Source organism: Musca domestica, unplaced genomic scaffold, assembly GCF_030504385.1.
Source record: "Musca domestica strain aabys unplaced genomic scaffold, Musca_domestica.polishedcontigs.V.1.1 50, whole genome shotgun sequence".
Taxonomy (NCBI): Eukaryota; Metazoa; Arthropoda; class Insecta; order Diptera; family Muscidae; genus Musca; species Musca domestica.
The window spans coordinates 2,548,786-2,569,451 of NW_026712347.1; the positions used below are offsets into that span (position 1 = coordinate 2,548,786).

The 20,666-nt window shown below is 34.5% G+C and overlaps 1 protein-coding gene across 3 annotated transcripts in view; it reads left to right on the plus strand.

Annotated features, from left to right (window-relative positions):
• LOC101901767 (proton-associated sugar transporter A) overlaps nucleotides 1-20,008 on the plus strand; it is a 38,691-nt gene extending 18,683 nt beyond the window's left edge. For all 3 annotated transcript variants that reach the window (XM_059128406.1, XM_059128408.1, XM_059128407.1), the window contains exons 2-7: nucleotides 14,627-15,458; nucleotides 15,522-15,724; nucleotides 15,951-16,316; nucleotides 16,379-16,509; nucleotides 19,310-19,484; nucleotides 19,557-20,008. In XM_059128406.1, coding sequence (XP_058984389.1) covers nucleotides 14,684-15,458; nucleotides 15,522-15,724; nucleotides 15,951-16,316; nucleotides 16,379-16,509; nucleotides 19,310-19,484; nucleotides 19,557-19,778 — 1,872 coding nt within the window. In that variant the 5' untranslated portion in view covers nucleotides 14,627-14,683 and the 3' untranslated portion in view covers nucleotides 19,779-20,008. The remainder of the gene's footprint in view (nucleotides 1-14,626; nucleotides 15,459-15,521; nucleotides 15,725-15,950; nucleotides 16,317-16,378; nucleotides 16,510-19,309; nucleotides 19,485-19,556) is intronic.
• The last annotated feature ends 658 nt before the right edge of the window (nucleotides 20,009-20,666 follow it).

Here is a 20,666-nt window from a genome sequence, read left to right on the forward strand (position 1 = left end):
ATAAATAAATAAAAGAATTAAAAATGAAAATATGAATATGAATTAAATTTTGCACAATGTATGCAAGAAGTGAAAAGAAAACGTGATTGAATAAAAGCAACTACAGAAAATATTTCTACGCGTATGTGTTTCTAGAGTTTGTGCTCCTCTGCTCAAAAGTAATCTGTACAGGTACATACATACGGAGCGTATAATAATCATATCATACCGTGTGTAAATTATCACATATCCCCAATATTAATTAAGGATTATGTCCAAAAAAATCGGTCAAAATCCCTAAAAAGTAGCGGATAAAAACGAGACTTAAATTTTCTCTTTTTTTATGCCCCACACAGGCAACGCCATCCTTTGGTATAGCCCCCATATAAAGGTATCTTCCGATATTCGATATTTTGATGGTTTTTGTCACATTTTTATTCACGGATTTGTCAAAAAATTGTAATTTGTTGGTCATAATAGGATCTATTTTGGTGGCTAAACATTGTATGTATAGGTTCACGTTTTTGTATAGCTCTATATAGCGGTACCTCCCGATATTCGGTATTTTGATGATTTTTGCCACATTTTCACACGAATATGTCTAAAAATTGGTATTCGTTGGTCATAATGGGTTCTAATGTTTCCATTACCCTAAAGTGGAGGGTATTAAAAGTTCGGCCCGGCCGAACTTTATGTTTTTTTACTTGTTTTTCTACACTTTTGCTCTGTTCCAGAGCTGCAAGAATGCAAAACTTGTTACTACGATTTTTATACCCTCCACCATACATAGTATGGAGGGTATATTAGTTCGTCATTCCGTTTGTAACTCATCGAGATAATAATTTTAGACCCAAAGTATATACTCTTGGTCAGCGTAAAATTCTAAGACGATTTAGTCAAAACAAATTAATATAGGAAGCTAAAATTAGATGGGCTATATTAGTTCACGATATCGTATAGTCCCCTTACAACGGTACTACCCGATATTCGGTATTTTGATGATTGTAACCACATTTTTCAATTGAATTGTTTTAAAATCCACAAAAGCAGTTCCTTGTGAGTACATAACCCCCTGGAAAAGAATTGTCTACATATGTCCACGATATCATATATCCCCTATATAACGGTTCCTCCTGATATTCGGTGATGATCGGATCGGAATTGTTTCAAATTTCGTATGTAGAGTTCGGAACAGTTACTACAGCCTATGACACAAATTACTTATGCAGGACCACATCTTCCTATAGCCCCCATATAACGGTTTTCATTTGAGCGGTACTTTCCGACGGATTTTTTTTACATTTTTCAAGTTTCTTCCAAATGATGGAGGGTATAAAATGTTCGGACTTAGCTTCTTTTTACTTGTTTTCTCTATGATATCGAAAAAAATTTCATAACAAGTAGATTCTTGCTGGTTCTGGAACAGAGCATTTATAACTCTTGTAAGTAGCCAGCCTTCGATTTTAAATTCAATTTTTTTAGACTACAGGATATATGAATACTAATGGCAACGTTTTGGAAAGACAAAAGTGCAGGCTATAATGAAGTATGTAGATCTTAATACCACAAAATGGATTCATTTTTTGGGGGATTTTCAAGACTTTTTATTGTTCCGGAACTGTATCAAACTACCCCATATTTCTGTAAGCTTTCAAATGATACCCATTTTGTACAGATCATTTGATTTGTTAAACCATATAAAACCCAGATTTTGTGTCCGGACTTTCGGTTCGGATAACCGTTTAATTTCCCCCACGAAAAAGTTACTTTGCCTTAATCACCGTTTTGCCGTTACCATTAAATGGGGGCTATACGATATCTTTTTTGGGAAAAAAGTACTCACATAGAAATCCTTGTGTGGATTTTCAAATGATTCCGTTGAAAAATCATCAAAATACCGAATACCGGGAGGGGATACACGATATCGTGGGCCCATATTGATAATTCTCTTCCAGCGGATAAAATACTCAAAAGGAACTGCTTGTGTGGATGTTTGGATAATTACCGTTATATGGGGGCTATACGATATCGTGGACCGATATAGCCCATCTTCGAACTTGAACTGCCTGCAGACAAAATCTGTGCAAAATTGTAGCTTCCTATATTAATTCGTTTTGACTCTGGCGTGATAACAACAGATGGACGGATATATCATATTTATTTTGGTCCGATACGAAATGGACAATATTGGCCCATTCTTTCGGAACCAACTTCATAGAGAGTCAACAATTTGAATAATCATAACAGAAGTCAAAAAATATTTAAATAATCGTACATTGGCTGAAGGAAAATATCTGTCAGTAAAACCTACTGATAATTTTTAACTTGTTTTTTTTACGATTTAATTTTTCAATCGGGTTTATCATAAATTCGGTATGTAAAGTTATTCTAGTTTAGAATTCTAGTTTTTGTAACAGAAAATTGTCCATATGACTTCACGTTTTCCCATGACAGAAAAATATCTGTATACCGATTCCGCCCACATTATAACATTTTGAAATCTTTACCTGCTTTCTCCAACCGATTTCACGGGCATTTGCATTTTAAAAGCCAAATCGTTCGAATGGGGAATCTATCAAAATCCTATTTTACTTCAAAGTTGTATGGTTCTTGAGGATGACTGCTAGTTTCCGCAAGGTGTAGGGTATAAAATGTTCTGCCCAGCCGTAAATTTTTCATTTCGTCATTTTTACTTGTTTAATATAATTTTTTTGTGTGTAATCTCCACTTTTAATGACCATTAACTTTTGCACACATCCCCGTTTTAGGTTTATCGCCTTTCCCATTAGTCATGTCCCGTAATGAAAGTTCACATAGGCAAATGCATTATCATGCAAATGCATGTACTTTTGAATTTCTGTCGACGGCATTTTCATTCATTATGGAAAAAGGTGATTTGGTGTAACCTCTATTGAAATTAAATAAATAAAAATATTAATAATCTAACAAAAATATTATATATTATAGATTTTTTTTCAAAGCATTGATAACGTTTTTCGAAATAACATGAATTATTTTATACCGATAGGTGTGAGGAGGAGGTCAGTTATTATAGTTAAGTGATTTCGAAATCGCTACTTTCAAAGCAGATTAATATACATGATTATTTTATGTAATTGTGCATTTGTTTACATGATTTTTTGCATGTAAATATGTATGTAATCTAACAAAATGTTAAACCTTTTCTAAAATTTTCATATGTATGTATTAATTTGGTAACTTTTGCATTTCGTAATGTTTGCAATTTAACAAGAAAACACACATAATTAGTGCATATTATTTGTGCATAAATTTTAATCTACAAGCTGTTCAATAAACAAACTTCAAGCTGTTACAATAATAATAATCTATCAGCTCTTAAAAAACTAGGAATATTCAAACACCAATCGTTAATATGTACAAACATACTTACTTATGTTTACACTTCATTTTCCTTTTACTGATTTACTGTAAAACTTCAAATCAAATCGATTTCAAATTCATTGATGTGTTTCAAATTTATTCTACTTGTCTGTTTTCGAATCAAGTACAAAGCGTTAGATTTGGAAATCGATATTGCTTTACATTTCCGAAATGTTCGAAATATAAATCATGTGTAGCGAAAAAACGAACGAACAGATGAGAGATTAATACAAAATATTTATTAAAAACTTTTATAGCTACGAGCAGTGTTGCCAGTATTTTTCCGTTTCTCGTCCCCAAAATCAAAGAACGTGTTCCCCAAATCTCCTCAAATTTGATTCAATTTCCTCAAAAAAAAAAACTCCCCAAGCTTTTTACAAAAAACGAACAGAGTAAATTTATTTGACAAAATGTTTGTACCTAGAATTCAATTCATACACTAGTTTATCATGCATATGATACATGAAAAATAACATAAACGAAAAAAAAACAAATAGAACATTTTAATTTCATAGACTAGAGTTTTCAAACTTGTAATGCAACCACATCAAAAACTTCAAATTCCAAATCGTCAGCATTTTCAGTCTCATTTGCTTTACATAATTTCTTATAATTAAAAAGCTTTAACATTTCTTTGGTAGGCTCAAAATTTTTGCAGCAAATGGAATTATTTGAAAATTGAGTATTTATTATCAAAAGACCTTTTAGCAAATCATACTGCATTTTATTTCTAAGTTTGGTTTTCACTGAGTTCATAACTGAAAAAACTCGTTCTACACATGCATTGCTGGTTGGCACCTTCTACTTTCAATGCAAGCATCAATGTAACTGTTCTACAAATATACCTTTTTTGACATCACTGCAACCGAGACTCTTTATACCCTACACCACAAGGTGGTCAGTGTATTATGTATTTGTGCATTTGTTTGTAAGAGGCAAAAGGAAACGAGATAGACCCATAGTTCCTTTTGATTATCTGCATAGAATCACTTTCTGAGTTGATTTATGCATGTCAGTCCGTCTGTCCGTCCGTCCGTCCGTCTGTCCATGTATTTTTGTGAACAAAATGCAGGTCGCATTTATTATCCGATTAAGATGAAATTTTGCACAAATCATTTGTTTGGCCCAAGGACGAACCCTTTTGAAATTGGAGATAATCGGCCAAAATTTAGATATAGCCCCCATATATATCTTCGTCCGATTTGCCTTTTATTGTGCACCAAACGTGTAATGTCAGCCCGAATAGTATGGAATTTTGCACATACTGCCAAATTAAGCCTGAAAATAAGTATGCCAATTTTGATCGAAATCGGTTCAGATATAGCTATAGCTCACACATATATTGTTCATCCGATTTGTTATTTTTGTCCTCCGCAGCCGTAATATGCACTCCGTAACAGCGATATTCAGGGAAATATATCAAATACAGCTCAGAAATACCTTTGCTAAATTTTATCGAGATCGGTTCAGATTTGGATATAGCTCCCATATATAACTTCGTCCGATTTACCTTTTATTGTGCAGCAAACTTCTAATATTTGCCCAAATAGGATACAACACTATGTGTTGGGGGTATTATAAGTTTGTTTGGGCCAAAATTATGTAACACCCCGAAATATTGGTTTCCCACATAGGAAAGTATATATGGATCTTCCTATATCGCCGAGATGAGTCGATCTAGCTATGTATGTCCGTCCGTCCGTCTCTCCATGTTAATTTGTAATCACTCTACAGGTCGCAATTATAGTCCGATCCTCACGAAATTTAGAATGTAGGTGGGGTTAAGGTCAGAATAGAACCCTATTTCTTTTGGAGATGATCGCATAATATTTAGGGGTTGAAATGGACCAAAAATTGCCAAATATGGTAGATAAGCAAATCATATATATGAGTCTAAATGTAGAGATACAGAGGGGCCTCTTGCTTTTGGATGAGATCGCAAACTATTTTGGGGTTCAAATGAACCAAAAACAGAAAAAAATCCTGATCACACAATTGAAGCCAATCGACACGCCTGAGAAGGTAGTTAAACACAGGGACTTAGACATGAGGGGGCTTCTAACATATTGTAGTGTTGTAGGGTATCACATGGTGGGGCGCGCACGACTATAGCCTTTACTTACTTGCGTTACGCATGTGTAACATAAATGTAAATATCAAAAAAGTAAGGTAGTTAGAGTTTCTATTGGAAAGAAATCCCCAAAAATTCCGCAATTTTTTAAATCCGTAAGTCCCCAACTTAAATTTTTCTTCCCCAATTAAAAAAAATATCCCCTTTTTGGGGAAAATTCCTCAATACTGACAACACTGGCTACAAGTGTGGGTATGTATTTTAAAATGTTCATTGAACTCGCCTCTCAATATTACGCGTGCTGTGTGGTCAAGTTCTTGTATTTTTTACTAAAACATGTAAAAAAGGTGTAAGTTCGGCCGGGCCGAACTTTAAATACCCCCCACCATTTGGTACAAATTTGGCAATTTTCAAAACAATAAAATCCGTTAAAAATTCTGTCGTCTATACGACGACGTGGACCTGCATACGCAACTTTTGTCATAAGCTACTACAATATTCAAATGCGAAACTTGAACAAATATCTGTTTATGATGTAGCTAAAATCATCAGAATACCGAATATAGTGTGGTACCATGGGGTTATAAAACGTGAACCTGCAAAGACAGTTTTCTGGCATAGACTTTAGTATCCATTACGAACTTCAAATACCAAATTTGAAATAGTTCCGGTAAATAATGCCGCTAAGGGAGCTATACGAAAACGTGGACCTACATGGCCCATTTTCTGTCTTAGGCTGTAATATCCATTACGAACTTAATATACAAATTTTGAAACAATTCCGGTAAAAAATGTCGCTAAAATCATCAAAATAATGAATATCGTGGGGGTACCACTATATGGGGGCTATGTAAAGACGTGGACATGCACAGACATTTCTTTCATAGGCTGTAGTATTCATGACGAACTTCAAATACCAAATTTGAAATAGTTCCGGTAAATAATGTCTCTAAAATCATCAAAATACCCAATATCGGGAGTAACCGTTATATGGGGGCTACACGAAGACGGTCCATGTAGGTCCCATTTTCTGTCTTATGCTGTAGTATCTACTACGAACATCAAATACCAGAATTCCGGTAAATAATGCGCTAAACTCATCAAAATACCGAATATCGAAAGGTAACGTTATGTATAAAATGTATATTTCGAGGTGTAACAAGCGGAATGACAAACTTAATATACCCTCACGCACATTTTAACAATTTTTAAAAATTATTACATATTTAAATTTCTAAAATTGTCACATATCTAAACCTGAAAAGTCGCAATATTTATATTATATTTATTTAGGTCCTATACGAAAAGAGCAATATTGGCCCACTCCTTTGGAATCTACTCCATAGAGGGTCAACAATTTGAATAATCATAACAGAAGTCAAAATATATTTAAATAATCGAACATTGGCTGAGGGTATACATCTGTTGGCAAAACCGATTGATACTTTTTCACTTGTTTTTAGTGCTTTTCGTACTCTTTTATTACGGATTTTCCAAAACAAACGCCTACATATCAAGACTGATCCTCGTGCAAAATTTCAAGGTTCAAGCTTTAGCAGTTTCGTCTGGGCTTTGATTATCAATCAGTCTGTTATTTCACTATTCTTTTATATGTATAAATTATGGTGGAGGGTATAAAAACAGTCTTTCTGGTTTGGGTTGTAAGTTATGATCTTCTGTTTGGTAGTTGGCCACAGCCTCTGTTACGAACATTGATTGTTGGCGGCAAACACTTTGTTACTTTGCATGATAAAAAATACGTCTTTTGCTTTGTGATTTTTATGAATATCTCATTCATATCTCATAGTATTGAGGTTATATTAAGTTTGTCATTCCGTAACATCTGTATGTAACATCTCGAAATATACATTTTAGACCCAATAAAGTATATATATTCTTGATCAGCATAAAATTCTATGGCGATTTTGCGATGTCCGTCCCTCTGTCCGTCTGTGGAAACTCTAGCTTCCGAACGATACGAAGTAGATTGATAACATTTAACTCAGATGTGTATTATGGCTGCAAGACTTTTGGTATTGAAAACGGGCCATTTAAGTCCACCTCCCGATATTCGGTATTTTAATGATTTGAGCAACATTATTCACAGGAATTGTTTCAAAATTGAAGTTCGTAATAGATACTACAGCCTAAGACAGAAAATTGTCTGTGCGGGTCCTCGTCTTCGTATGGCCCCCGTATAACGGTACCTCTCGATATTCTGTATTTTGATGATTTTAGCAACATTATTCACCGGAATTCTTTCAAATTTGGTATTTGAAGTTCGTAATAGATACTACAGCCAAAGACAGAAAATTGTCTGTGCAGGTCGATGTCTTCGTATAGCCCCCATATATTTTGAATATTAACTTACTAGTTATGCAGATGGTATGTAGTTGTCATTACGAATGGTACCGAAAATGACACAAGTGGTTATTGCTGGAAATCAAATTCTTTCCTTCGATTACATGGAAATTTTTTCTCATAACTTTTCAATAACAAATGTTACGTCGCTTTCGCTCGAGATCAATGAATTCAATCAAAACCTTCTGTTGATTGTTCTTACGCTGCATATTCATTCAATATCAATTTAATTTATGTGGAAATGTTTATTATTGAACCAGAGAGAGAGAGAGAGAGAGAGAGAAACAGCGTTTGTTTGTACAGCAGCTTTTCTAACAGTTCAGCATAAACACATTTTAATCGATTGTAATTTCAAACCCATTTTGAAAATTGAGTTGTTTGACGAGATTGCCAAGAATGTCATTCGATGAACAGACCTTCAATTAGTTTGTTAGCAAACATTTTTCACACCGGGGCATTATAGCGTATCGTTTTTGCTTTTGGTTTGCATTGAAACAAATATTGATAATTTGTATTTGGTTTAGATTACCAATTGTCAATGACAGTTCCAGTAGACAATCATGGAAAGCTGAAAATACAGAGTGAGATGAAAAAACTGCAACCAAATTCAGACTGGTGTCATTTCTAAGCCACTTGTCCAATAGCTGTTAAAATTATTCCAATAACAGCTCATTATATTGTCTACAAGCGTACAAAAGCGTTATGGTGAGAATTTCCCAGAAAAAAAATTATTCGTGATGGAATTCAAGCGTGATAGTGTGATTTCTTTATATTTGGCTGGAAAACCACAAGTGGCTATCGTTAGAGCACTGCAGAATTTAAATGTGAATAAATCTTTTGTATCCTGTACCTTCGCTCGTTACCGTTATACTGGTAGCGTAGCCCGACGTCAAGGAAGTGGACGGAAGAAAACAGCAACATCAGCAGAAATGGTTGGAAAAGTAAAGAAGCGACTTGATCGAAACCCGCGTCGCAGTGGCTGAAACATGGCTCGTGAGCTGAACATATCGCAATATTCCATTCGGCAAATATTGAAAAATGAGCTCGGGATAAAGCCATTGAAATTCCAAAAAGTGCAAGAACTTACACCGCAACAGGAAGAAAATAGTCTCAAAAGAACCAAAATGTTGCTTCGCTTGGCCGAAAGTGGTGAACTGCCGAAGTTGGTTTTCCCCGATGAGAAAACATTTGTTGTCCACCTGTTTGTAAACAAACAAAATTATCTTGTTTACTTGCCAAAGAGGTCAGCTGAAAATGTGCACCTCCGGTTGGCCACCAGAACCCAAGCACCGTCCACGGTGATAGTGTGGGCCGCCATAACAGCCGATGGTATTAAATGACCGTGGCATCAAAAAAAAAATGATGAATATTATCGCGAAAATATTCTGGAGGGTGTATTAAAGCCTTGGGCAAGCAAACATTTTAGCCGCAGACCTTGAACATTCCAACAGGACTCAGCACCATCGCACTCAGCACGCGCCACCCAATAATGGTTACAAAATGAGGTTCCTCGCTTCATTTCCAGCGAAAAATGGCCACCAAAATCTCCGGATGCCAATCCGTTGGACTTTGTGTCTGGAGTATTTTGGAAAGCAATGTTGGCACTAAAAAATACCAAAGTGTCGATCACCTCAAGCAAGCGCTTCGCATGGAATGGGCCAAAATACCGCAGAGCAACCATTTGGGCAGGGTGTGACGGTTCCATTGGCCGTTTGAAGGCCATAATTCGTGCCAATGGTGGCCAATTCGAACAAATCTAAAGTTATTCTAAAGTTCGATGCTCTTTCCGAAATTTTTTGCTTTCATTCAATAAAATTTAAAAAAATAATGTAAAAATTATGGCGTTTGACTTTGTTGCAGTTTTTTTATCTTAATAATTTTTAATTAAATTTTAATGAAGTTTTCGTGATATCTACCAATTTGCCGATTTCCGGAATTAATTACAACATTCCCTTTGAATATTTCAAATATTGAAAACAATTCCATTAGAATTTTCCATATTCAAGGGACTTTTTGTCTGCAAACAAAAGTTTCGATTAAAATCTCCAATATTTCATAAATATTCCCATTGTTTTGTAATTTTTATTCGAAAGCGGTGAAATTTAAAGACAAATCGCAAAATTCGTGAACAATTTAAATTTTAATTAAGTACTTAAACGGTAATTAGCCTATATTATCAAACAACTATTATAAAACTGTTGTCCACCTTCAATTAACTAATAATAAATCATATATCGACGACGAAATGTGTTTTCCATTGAAAAAAAAAAAAAAAAAAAATACAAAATTTAATTGTTTGTCGTGGTGGTGGTGGTGGAGCCGACGGCGGTGCTTGTGGGGCTACGAAAAGCACGACGATCGCAAACTATCAAAATGCACATAAATTAAAATATCATTAAACAAAATAAATTAATTAAATATTTGCTATTGCTTTTAAAGCTGAACTTCCCCATTCAAAACGAGATTTGAAAAAAAAAACACAGAAAAATACAAAATTATACAAATATAAATTATAAAAGCCGCTACCAAATTAAAACAAACCACAGACAATTAAACAATATCAAACAATTTTTATTTAAAAACAAATAATAAAAAATTGTAAAAAACAAAACCTGTGAAAATAAAACAAATCGTTTCCCAACCTACCTCATGAATGAAACAACAGAAGTTTTCCATCATCTGCCAAAAATGGGCCCCAAACACGAAAGGAATTTTGTTGGTTTTTTTTTGGCTGGGAAAATTACTTTGATCACCACGGTTCAGTGCAAAGTCATTAACAAATAAAACTAGCAGCCAATTGTTTGCTTTCGTCGAATTTCGATATCTTTTTGCTATCTCTAAGGGAAAAATTTGAGGTGTTACATGAAACCTAAATTGTAGTGAAAAAGTGATGAGTAATATTCCAGCTTATAAATTTTAATGAGCTCAAAAATTTTGTTCGGTTTTGTAGTAAAAGGCAGTTAGTAACCCTACCAATAATCAAATCCAAGTAATTTCCAAGTACACTTCTTAAAAAATTACCGTAAATATAATTTGTAAAAAACATTAAGTTCAGCCTGGCCGAACTCTTAAAACACTCCAGCTTTGGGTAAGAAAAAACATTTTACCTAAAAGTACCTGAATTCAAACGTGTTCTACTTTACACTACAAATACCAGTAAGACCGTTTGGATAATGCTGTTAAACTTTTCAAAAAAAAAAACATAAAGTACCAAAACGGGAACCTCCATAGACAATTTTATACTTCAAGGATTGTCATCCACCAAATCTTCTTAAATACCAAATTTGAAACAATTTCGTGGGTAAATGTGACTAAGATTATCAAAATACCAAATATCGGTGGGCATCGTTATATGTGCGCTATAGAAAAACGTGGACGCAAATTTTCAATGTCCTGCCGCCTGAGTTAGAACCCATTATGAACTTCAAATACCAATTCTTGGACAAATCCGTGAAAAATATGGCAAAGATCATCAAAACACCGACTATCGGGATGAGGGCTATAGCAAAACGTGGATCTATATAAACCAAGTTCGCCACCGGAGACAAATCCATGGAAAAGTGTGGCAAAAATCGTAAAAATATCGAATATTGGGAGGTACCGTTATATGAGGGCTATACTAAAACATGGACCTATTCGTACAATGTTACGTCCCCGGAGTTAGAACACATTGTTACCAACAAATACCAATTTTTAGACAAATCCGTGGAAAAAGTGGCAAAAATCATCAAAACACCAAATCGAGGACCTATATACCATGTTAGAACCCATATCAATTAAAACAAGTTAAAAAGCAGTAAGTTCGGCCGGGCCGAACTTTGAATACCCTCCACCATATGGAAAGAATTTGAAAATTTTCAAAAAATAAAATCCTAAAACAATTCTGTTAAAATTTTAAAAATTGGGGTCTATACGACGTGGACCTACATAGGCATTGTTTGTCATAAGGCATTACCATATTCAAATTCGAAACTTGAAATAAACTGTAGCTAAAATCATCAAAATATCGTATATAGGGAGGTACCGTTATATTGGCTGTAGCATCCATTACGAACTTCAAATACCACATCTCAAACAATTTCGGTGCGTATTGTACCTAAAATCGTCAAAATACCCATATAGGAAGGTACTGATATATGGGGCCTATACGAAGACCTGGACCTGCATAGATAGTTTTCTGGCACAAACTGTAGTTTCCATAACGAACTCTAAATACGTAATTTGAAACAATTCTGGTGAATAATGACGCTAAAATCATCAAAATACCGAATATTGGGAGGTACTGTTATATGGGGGCTATACGAAGACGTGGACCTGCACAAACAATTTTCTTTCTTAGGGTGTAGTATCCATTTCGAACTTCAAATACCAAATTTTAAACGGTGAATAATGTAGCTAAAATCATCAAAATACCGAATATCGGGAGGTACCGTTATATGGGGGCTATACGAAGAAGTGGGCTAGCACAGAAAATTTTCTGTCTTGGGTGTAGTATCCATTTCGAACTTCAAATACCAAATTTGAAACAATTCCGGTGAATAATGTCGCTAAAATCAACAAAATACCGAATATCGGGAGGTACCATTATATGTGGGCTATATGAAAACGTTGACCTACATGGCCCATTTACGAACATAACCTGCCTACTGGAAAAATAAACATGTTTGCAAAATTTTAGACATCTATCTCAATTTATTCGAAGGATAGCGTGATTACAACAGAGAGACAGACGGACATCGCTAAATCGACTTAGAATTTTACGCTGATCAAGAATATATATACTTTGTTGGGTCTGACATGAGTGTTTCGAGGAGTTACAAACGGAATGACAAAGTTAATGTAAAAATTATGGCATTTGACTTTGTTTCAGTTTTTTCATCTCACCCTCTATTAATACGAAAAAATACTAAATGATACTATATTTAATGTATGGCAATAGAGCTGGAATCCTGATAATTGGTATTTAGATTACTGATGGTAAAGGTATTTGAGATTTGACGGTGGTTTGAAAATGTATTATATATTTGTGCAAAAAGTAAGAAATGATATTAAATTTTGGTATTTGTTGAAGGGATAGAGCTGCAATCCTCAAATTTGATATTAAGGTCTCTGTTGCTATCTGGAATTGGAAAATGTGTACTAGAATTATACGAAAAGTACTAGATAGTCCAAAATTTGGTATTGGTTGAAGGATTAGAGATTGAATTGGTTAAAGAATAGAGCTGAAATCCCGAAATTTAATATTGAGGACTGTGTTAGTTTCTGGGATTAAGATTTGACTGTTGTTTTAAAATGCTTTCTACATTTGTACAAAAAGTACTAAATGGTACTAAATTTGATATAGTGTAAACTGATGTGTAAACTGATAAGGCTGGAATCCTCAAATTTGCATTATTAATGGTGTCTGTGTTATTGATTTTCCAGCGGTTTGGAAATGCGTCCTATTGTGCGAAAAGTACTAAATGGTACTAAATTTAGTATTTGCGAAAGAGTAGGGCTGGAATCCTCAAATTTGATATCAAGCTCTCTGTTGGTAACTGAAAATGATATATGTAGGTGGTTTTGGAAATATGTACTATAATTTTTGAAAAGTGTACTATAATTGTACGAAACGTACTAAATGGTACTATATTTTGTATTTGGGTAAATGGATAGACCTGGAATACTCAAATTTAACATAGATGGCACTGTTGGTGTCTGGGGTTAAGATATGGTGGTAGTTTAGAAATGTGTACTACATATATTGTGTACTATATTGATATAATTGTTCGAAAAGTACCAAGTGGTGCTAAATTGGGTATTAGCTGAAGGAATCCGGAAATTTGATATTGAGGTTTCTTTTTGTATCTGGAATTGAGATATGAAGGTTTTACTTAGGAAATACGTACTACAATTGTTTGAAAGGTATGAAATTTGGTATTGGGTGTATAGATAGAGCTGAAATTCCGAATTTTGATATAGAGTTCTCTGTTGTTTTCTGGGATTGAGATATGGAGGTGGTTCTGGAAATGATAGAACACTTTGTACATTACGAAAAATACTAAATTGTACTAAATTTTGGTATTGGGTAAAGGGAAGAATTTTTCGTGTCTATGATTGAGATATGGAACAATTTTGTAAATGAGCACACAAATAATAGGACAAGTACTAAATGTTACTAAATTTGGTGTTGAGTGGATGTATAGAACTTAAATCCTGAAATTTGATACATATATCACTGTTGGTAACTACAATTTAAATATGAAGGTGGTTTTGGAAATGTGTAGTATAATTGTACGAAAAATACTAAATGTGGATGTGGGTCCAATGTGCAATGGTTTTACTTACATCCTCTTCCTCTTCAACATTATATATAAAATATTATGAGTGACACCTAAAAGTATGCAATAATATGTGGAAAAAGCCGCTTTACATATGACTCTAACACAATGTGTAATCTAGCCTTATGTAAACTTTTGAATTTTTAAAATCGTTCCCTCTGAAATAAAAAAGTTTTTAATATCGTAACCATATTTTAAAATTTTATTATAAATTTGGGAAAAAAGAAAATTTGGTAATATAATTTTCAAAATATATAAATCTAAAAATTTTAGTAACGCGAATCGTTGAATAGGAACTATAGACTGTAAAATAAAATATTACGGATAGCTCTCAGTAAGACAAACTGATCTGTTTCGAAAATGTTCTGAAATTTATTTATTTAAGTTTTCATTATTTTTCATTGAACACGAAACTGAATCACATGATAAAATTAATTTTGAGTCCTTAATTTACATTTTTTATTAATAATTATTATTTATTTTCTCATTACAGATCTCAGCAGTTTATCATCCACCAAAGCTCTAGAGTAAAGCCAGAAAACAGAACAAAATGGTGGGAGTAAATGTTGACTCCAGCTCCGATGAGCTGTCATCAACAAATAATGTCATGATCAAATACATGCTGAAGCAGCGTGAAAATCATGCCAAGGCACAAAAACACGACTACTCGCATGTGTTCCGGCGAAAGACACGTTTCGAGATGTTCCGACTGTCGGCCATAGCTATGGGTATTGAATTTGCCTATGCCGCTGAGACATCGTTCGTTTCACCGATTCTCTTGCAGATTGGCATCGATCACAAACACATGACCATGGCCTGGGGTCTGTCGCCGTTGATTGGATTCTTTGTGTCGCCGTTTTTGGGTTCGGTTAGTGATCGCTGTCATTTGAGTTTTGGACGTCGTAGACCCATAATTACCCTGCTGTCGGTGGGTATTCTAATAGGTTTGATATTGGTACCATATGGCAAAGATTTGGGTCTGCTGCTGGGCGATGAAGGTTATACAAATGGAAATGTGACGTTGCCACTGAATTCGAATTATACCATTCACGAGGGCAGTGTGGCAGCACAAATGTCAATGGATTCGGAGGATGGGGGCTTTTCGGCATCGAAATTTAAATTTGCTGCAATTTTGACGATTCTGGGTATGGTACTGCTGGACTTTGATGCCGATACATGTCAGACACCGGCCAGAACCTATTTGCTGGACATGTGCATACCAGAGGATCAGCCAAAGGCCTTGACTATGTTCACACTCTTTGCTGGGGTAGGTGGTACCATTGGTTATGCCATTGGCGGTGTTGATTGGGAAAGTACAAATATTGGTGAATATGACATTTTTAAGTCCCCCATCGGTCCATATAATTATGTTGAGTTTGAATTTTCAGGTTCCTTCCTTGGTGGCAACATACCAACCGTTTTTGCCTTGGTCACCATTATCTTCTTCTTTTGTTATCTATTAACTGTGACCACATTCCGGGAGGTGCCGTTGAAATTAATCGAACAGGATGATATGTTGAGACCTCTGTCGGCCAAGGCCATTAAAAAGGAATTGCAAAAGAATAACACCAATGTTTTCTATATTCAGGAGGTAAGTGGAGGTGGTCAAGAAAAGAATTCCATTTTGACAGTGTTTTTGTGGAGCGAGGATCCTTGGGATCAAATTTTTAAATTTCTGAAATAAAATTAAAACAAAATGTGGAAAACCTTATAATTAAGGAACCAGTTCTAAACTTGGGTCCACCCCAGTTTTTAGGCTTCGGGTGGTAACCCTAATGTTTAATACCTAAGTTGAAATTCTCCATTCCCTTTTGCAGAACTCCACCATGGATGCCCAAACCGCTGCAGCAGCTGCCGCGGAAAAATACACCGTTATCGATCGTTATCAAGGTGTCAGCGAGACATCTAATGGTAGTGTCATTGCCAACGTTTCCAATGGCCATGCCAGCAATGGCCAGCCGCAACAACCCCCGAAACTCGCTTCCAAGGCCATTGATATCAACGAAATCGATGATGATGACAAACCGGTGTCACTGAAAAAATATTTGAAAAGCATTTTCGTTATGCCCAAGTCAATGAGAATTTTAGCCCTTACCAATTTGCTCTGTTGGATGTGTCATCTCACCTATTGTCTGTACTTTACGGACTTTGTGGGAGAGGCTGTGTTTCATGGCGATCCTATGGTAAGTTTGATCTGAAATAAATTTTTTCCCAATGGATATAATGTTTTTTTTTAATTCTTTAGGCCGCCCCAGATTCTGAGGAGGCAGCTTTATATGAAGCAGGTGTTCGTTTTGGTTGCTGGGGTATGTCCATTTATGCCTTATCCTGTTCCGTTTATTCCATGACTGTGGAAAAACTCATGAAATGGTTTGGGTAAGTGTTAAATGCAATTTCAAATTATAGCAAATGAAAAATCAGAATTTCTTAATGGGTGTGAGAATGAAAATTGCTAAGGTCTGCGAATAAAGAAGAAGAAGTGGCCGCTACTTCGTCAGCCAAAAATCCACCGTTTTCATTCATTTCAACAAATCGTGTTAGGCCTTTCAGTTCTCCAAATTCACAATTTGTTCAGTTTGACAAAGTTTTTTAATCAAAACTTCATACATCGTACTAAATTTTCAGACTTTCATAGTTTCATATATTATTTAATTTTTTTTTACTTTTTCGGAAAGAATAATAGAATAATTTTTACTCTTAACAAAAAGACTTCAAAATATTTCAATTTGAAGTTTACCGAGGAGGTACACTATTTCAACGTCCCCATATGTAAACCCTAGAAACCAACAGTGTCCTAAATATCAAAATTTAGAATTTCACCCAATACCAAATTTTGTAACATTTAGTACGCATACCCGAAATAATCAACATCTCTCTATCCCAAACCCCAACAGTGATCCAAAATTAGTAACTTTTAGTACCTTTCGTACACTTTCAATAACACCTCCAAGTCTCAATTCCAGATATTAACAGAGACCTGAATATAAAAATTAATAAATTAATTCCAGCCCTATCACTTCACCAATACCAAATGGAGAATATAGAACGTATTTCTAAAACCACCTCCATATCTTTACCAGAGTGACATTTATATAAAACTTCAGGTTTTGAGCTATATTCCTTTATTCAATACCAAATTTAGTACTATTTAGTAGTTTTCTTTAAACTATAGTACACATTTCCAAAACCACCTCCAAATATCTATCCCAGAAAAAACAACGAACTTCCGATCAAAATTAGGGATTCCAGCCATGTTTTTTAACCCAATACAAAATTTGGTACTATTTAGTATTTTTCGTACAATCGTACAATACACACCTACATATCTCAATTGTAAATACGAAAAAGAACTCAATATTAAATTTCAGAATTTCAGCTCCAGCCCTCATCCAAATTTTGTACTTATCGTACAACTTCCTAAGCCACCTCCATATCACAATTCAAGATACCAATTCAAATTGGAGGATTCCAGCCGTATACCTTCATCCAATACCAAATTATGCACTATTTAATACTTTTCGTACAATTATAGTTCACATTTCTAGGACCACCTCCACATCTTAACCACAGACACCAAAACCAAATTTCACGGTTTCAGCACTATTCCTTCACTCACTACACATTTTCAAAACCATCTCCATATTCCAGATACCAACTGAGATCTCAATATCAAATTTGAGAATTACAGCCTTATTCCTTCATTCAATAACCAATTTAGTACCACGTAGTACATTTCCTTCATATATAGTACGAATTTTATAAACAATCTCCATATCTTAACCACAGAGACCAGCAATGTCATCCATATCATATTTCAAGATTTCAGCTCTATTGCTTCACCCAATACCAAGTTCAGTACTATTTCGTACTTTTCGTGTAACTATGGTACATATTTCCAAAGCCACCTCCATGTTCAATTGCAGATATTAACAGACACCTAAATTTTCATTCGAGGATTCCAGTCCTATTCCTTCAACAAAGACCAAATTAAGTACCATTTAGTATTTTTCATAGAAATATTGGACGCATTTCTAAACCACAACCAAATCTCAAACACAGATACCAGCAGTAAACCAAATATCAACTTTCAAATTTTATCTCTATCTCTTCACCCAATACTCAATTTAGTACTATTTAGTACTTTTCGTATAATTATAAAACACATTCCTAAGACCACCTCTATATCTGAACCACAGATACCAATAGAGACCTCAACATAAAATTTGAGGATTTCAACCCCAACCTTTTAACCAATACAAAATATAGTACTATTAAGTATTTTTTCCAAACATTCCAAAACCACTTCCATGTCTCATTTCCAAAAACCAATAGGGACCTCAATATCAAATTTCAGGATTCTAGAACAGTGTATTTTGTTGTTGCAAAATAGTTAGTTTCAGGATTTTAGCTCTGTTCTTTCACACAATACAAAATTTAGTACTATTTAGTACTTTTTGTACAATTATAACACACCCTTCCAAAAGCATCTTCATATGGATAGCGTCCCTAATACAAAACTTCAAACTGCATGTACTATATGTTCCCCCAATAACAAATTGTACCAAATATAGTGTTAATTAGTACTTTTCGTGCACTTATAGTACATATTTCCAAAACTACCTCATTATCACAAACCAACCACCAACAGGGACCCCAATACAAAATTTCAAAATTCCAGTTCCATCCGTTCACCCTATACCAAACTGTTGCAAGTTTTTCCAACTTGGATTCTCATACCAAATTTCAAGTTTTTAGTTCTATACCTTCACGTAATACCAAATGGTACGATTTTAGAAGTTTAGTACCATTTAAGACCGTTTCGTAACCTAAAAGTTAGTATTTCCAAAAGCTCTTTGGTACATCTGTCCTGCACTCCCTCAGTTCGCATTCCCAATTTCAGAACTCTAACTCAGTTTGTGAAGTACAAGGCATTAAATTTTTAGTACATTTTAGTACTTTTCGTATCATTATTTTGTACGTATTTCTAAAAACCCAGAAATTGATAAGAAATTTGCGAATAAAATTGGAAAATAAGAAAAACCAATTGTTTGATACTTTTAAAGTCTATTTGATCCAATAAGGTTCTACTACAGAGTTGCATTTTTCGTATTTTTTCGAAATTAATCTACCTTTCTGGTTGTACCATGCTTTATAACGTTTTCCATTTATTTTTCAGCACCAAATCAGTATACATCAGTGGCATATTGTTCTACGGAGTGGGCATGTTGATATTGGGCCTGTGGCCCACCAAATGGGGTGTTTTGTTCTTTAGTACCTCCGCGGGCATATTATATGGTACCATATTTACCATGCCCTACATATTGGTGGCAAAATATCATGCCAAGAATTGTGTAAGTATTTGTTTTAAAAATCTCTATACACACAATTATATATCTAATAACATATAATATCATTTTTTCCAGTTCCGTGTACGTGACGGTGAAACCGTGCCACTGAAACAGGCCCGAGGCCTTGGCACTGACGTCGCCATCATCAGCAGCATGGTATTTGTGGGTCAATTGATTGTATCGGTTATGGTGGGTCCCATTGTGGCCTGGATGCAAACAACGTGTGCCATCCTATATCTCTCCACGATTTTGGCTTTCTTTGCTGCAATCTCTGCCATGTTTGTGCTCTATGTTTAAATGTTTCTCCCGTTTTCGTTATCCTGTTTTTGTCTTTTAAAAGAACTGCATAAAAATTGTTTATAATAATCATCATCAATAATCTCATTGTTTAGAATATAAATTTCTAGATATTTTATAGATATCTACATACACATACATACATACATTATAGAATAATTCCTTTAATGTAAATATAATTACTTTATAAAAAAATACAATTGTTATAAATCTCGATATTATATTTTATTAAAAATATTATAAATCACATGCATGAATGTATATTAAATACTCAAATATAATTATTCATGTAAACGTTATGAAAAAAATATCGAGAAGGAGTGTTTTGTCTTCATGTACTGAGGGAACAATAATTTTGTTAGTCAGCCTAAAAATTGCAATTATAATTCAAATTTAGTACTACTTCAGTATTCTAAAAACAAGTAAGCAAAGGCTACAGTCGAGCGGGGCCGACAGTTGAATACCCTACAACACTATAATAAACCATACAGTTTATATAGGCGAAATACTCGACAGAATTCCACAAGATATTGTGACAAATTATAAAAGAAAACCATCAGGTTTCGTTCTCTAATTTTCGAATAATAACAACTTAAACTAATTTGCTCATTTCCAATTTATTGGTAGATGTTGCACGTAAATGGTCTTCCTAGATCTGGAACCAATATTTCCCAAAAGATTAACATTTATTATTGGTTTTTGACTGAAACGCATCTATATGAGATACAGACATTTGACTATATTCTTCAACGAAATCAGCGTTAACGAAATAGTCGGAAGTGCGTCTTTCCTGTATTTGTGAATTCTCCAAAAAGTCACTGGAATGGACATTTTCGTGTTTTGTCTACAAAAGTTGGCAAACTATTTCACACATTAAATATTTTTGGA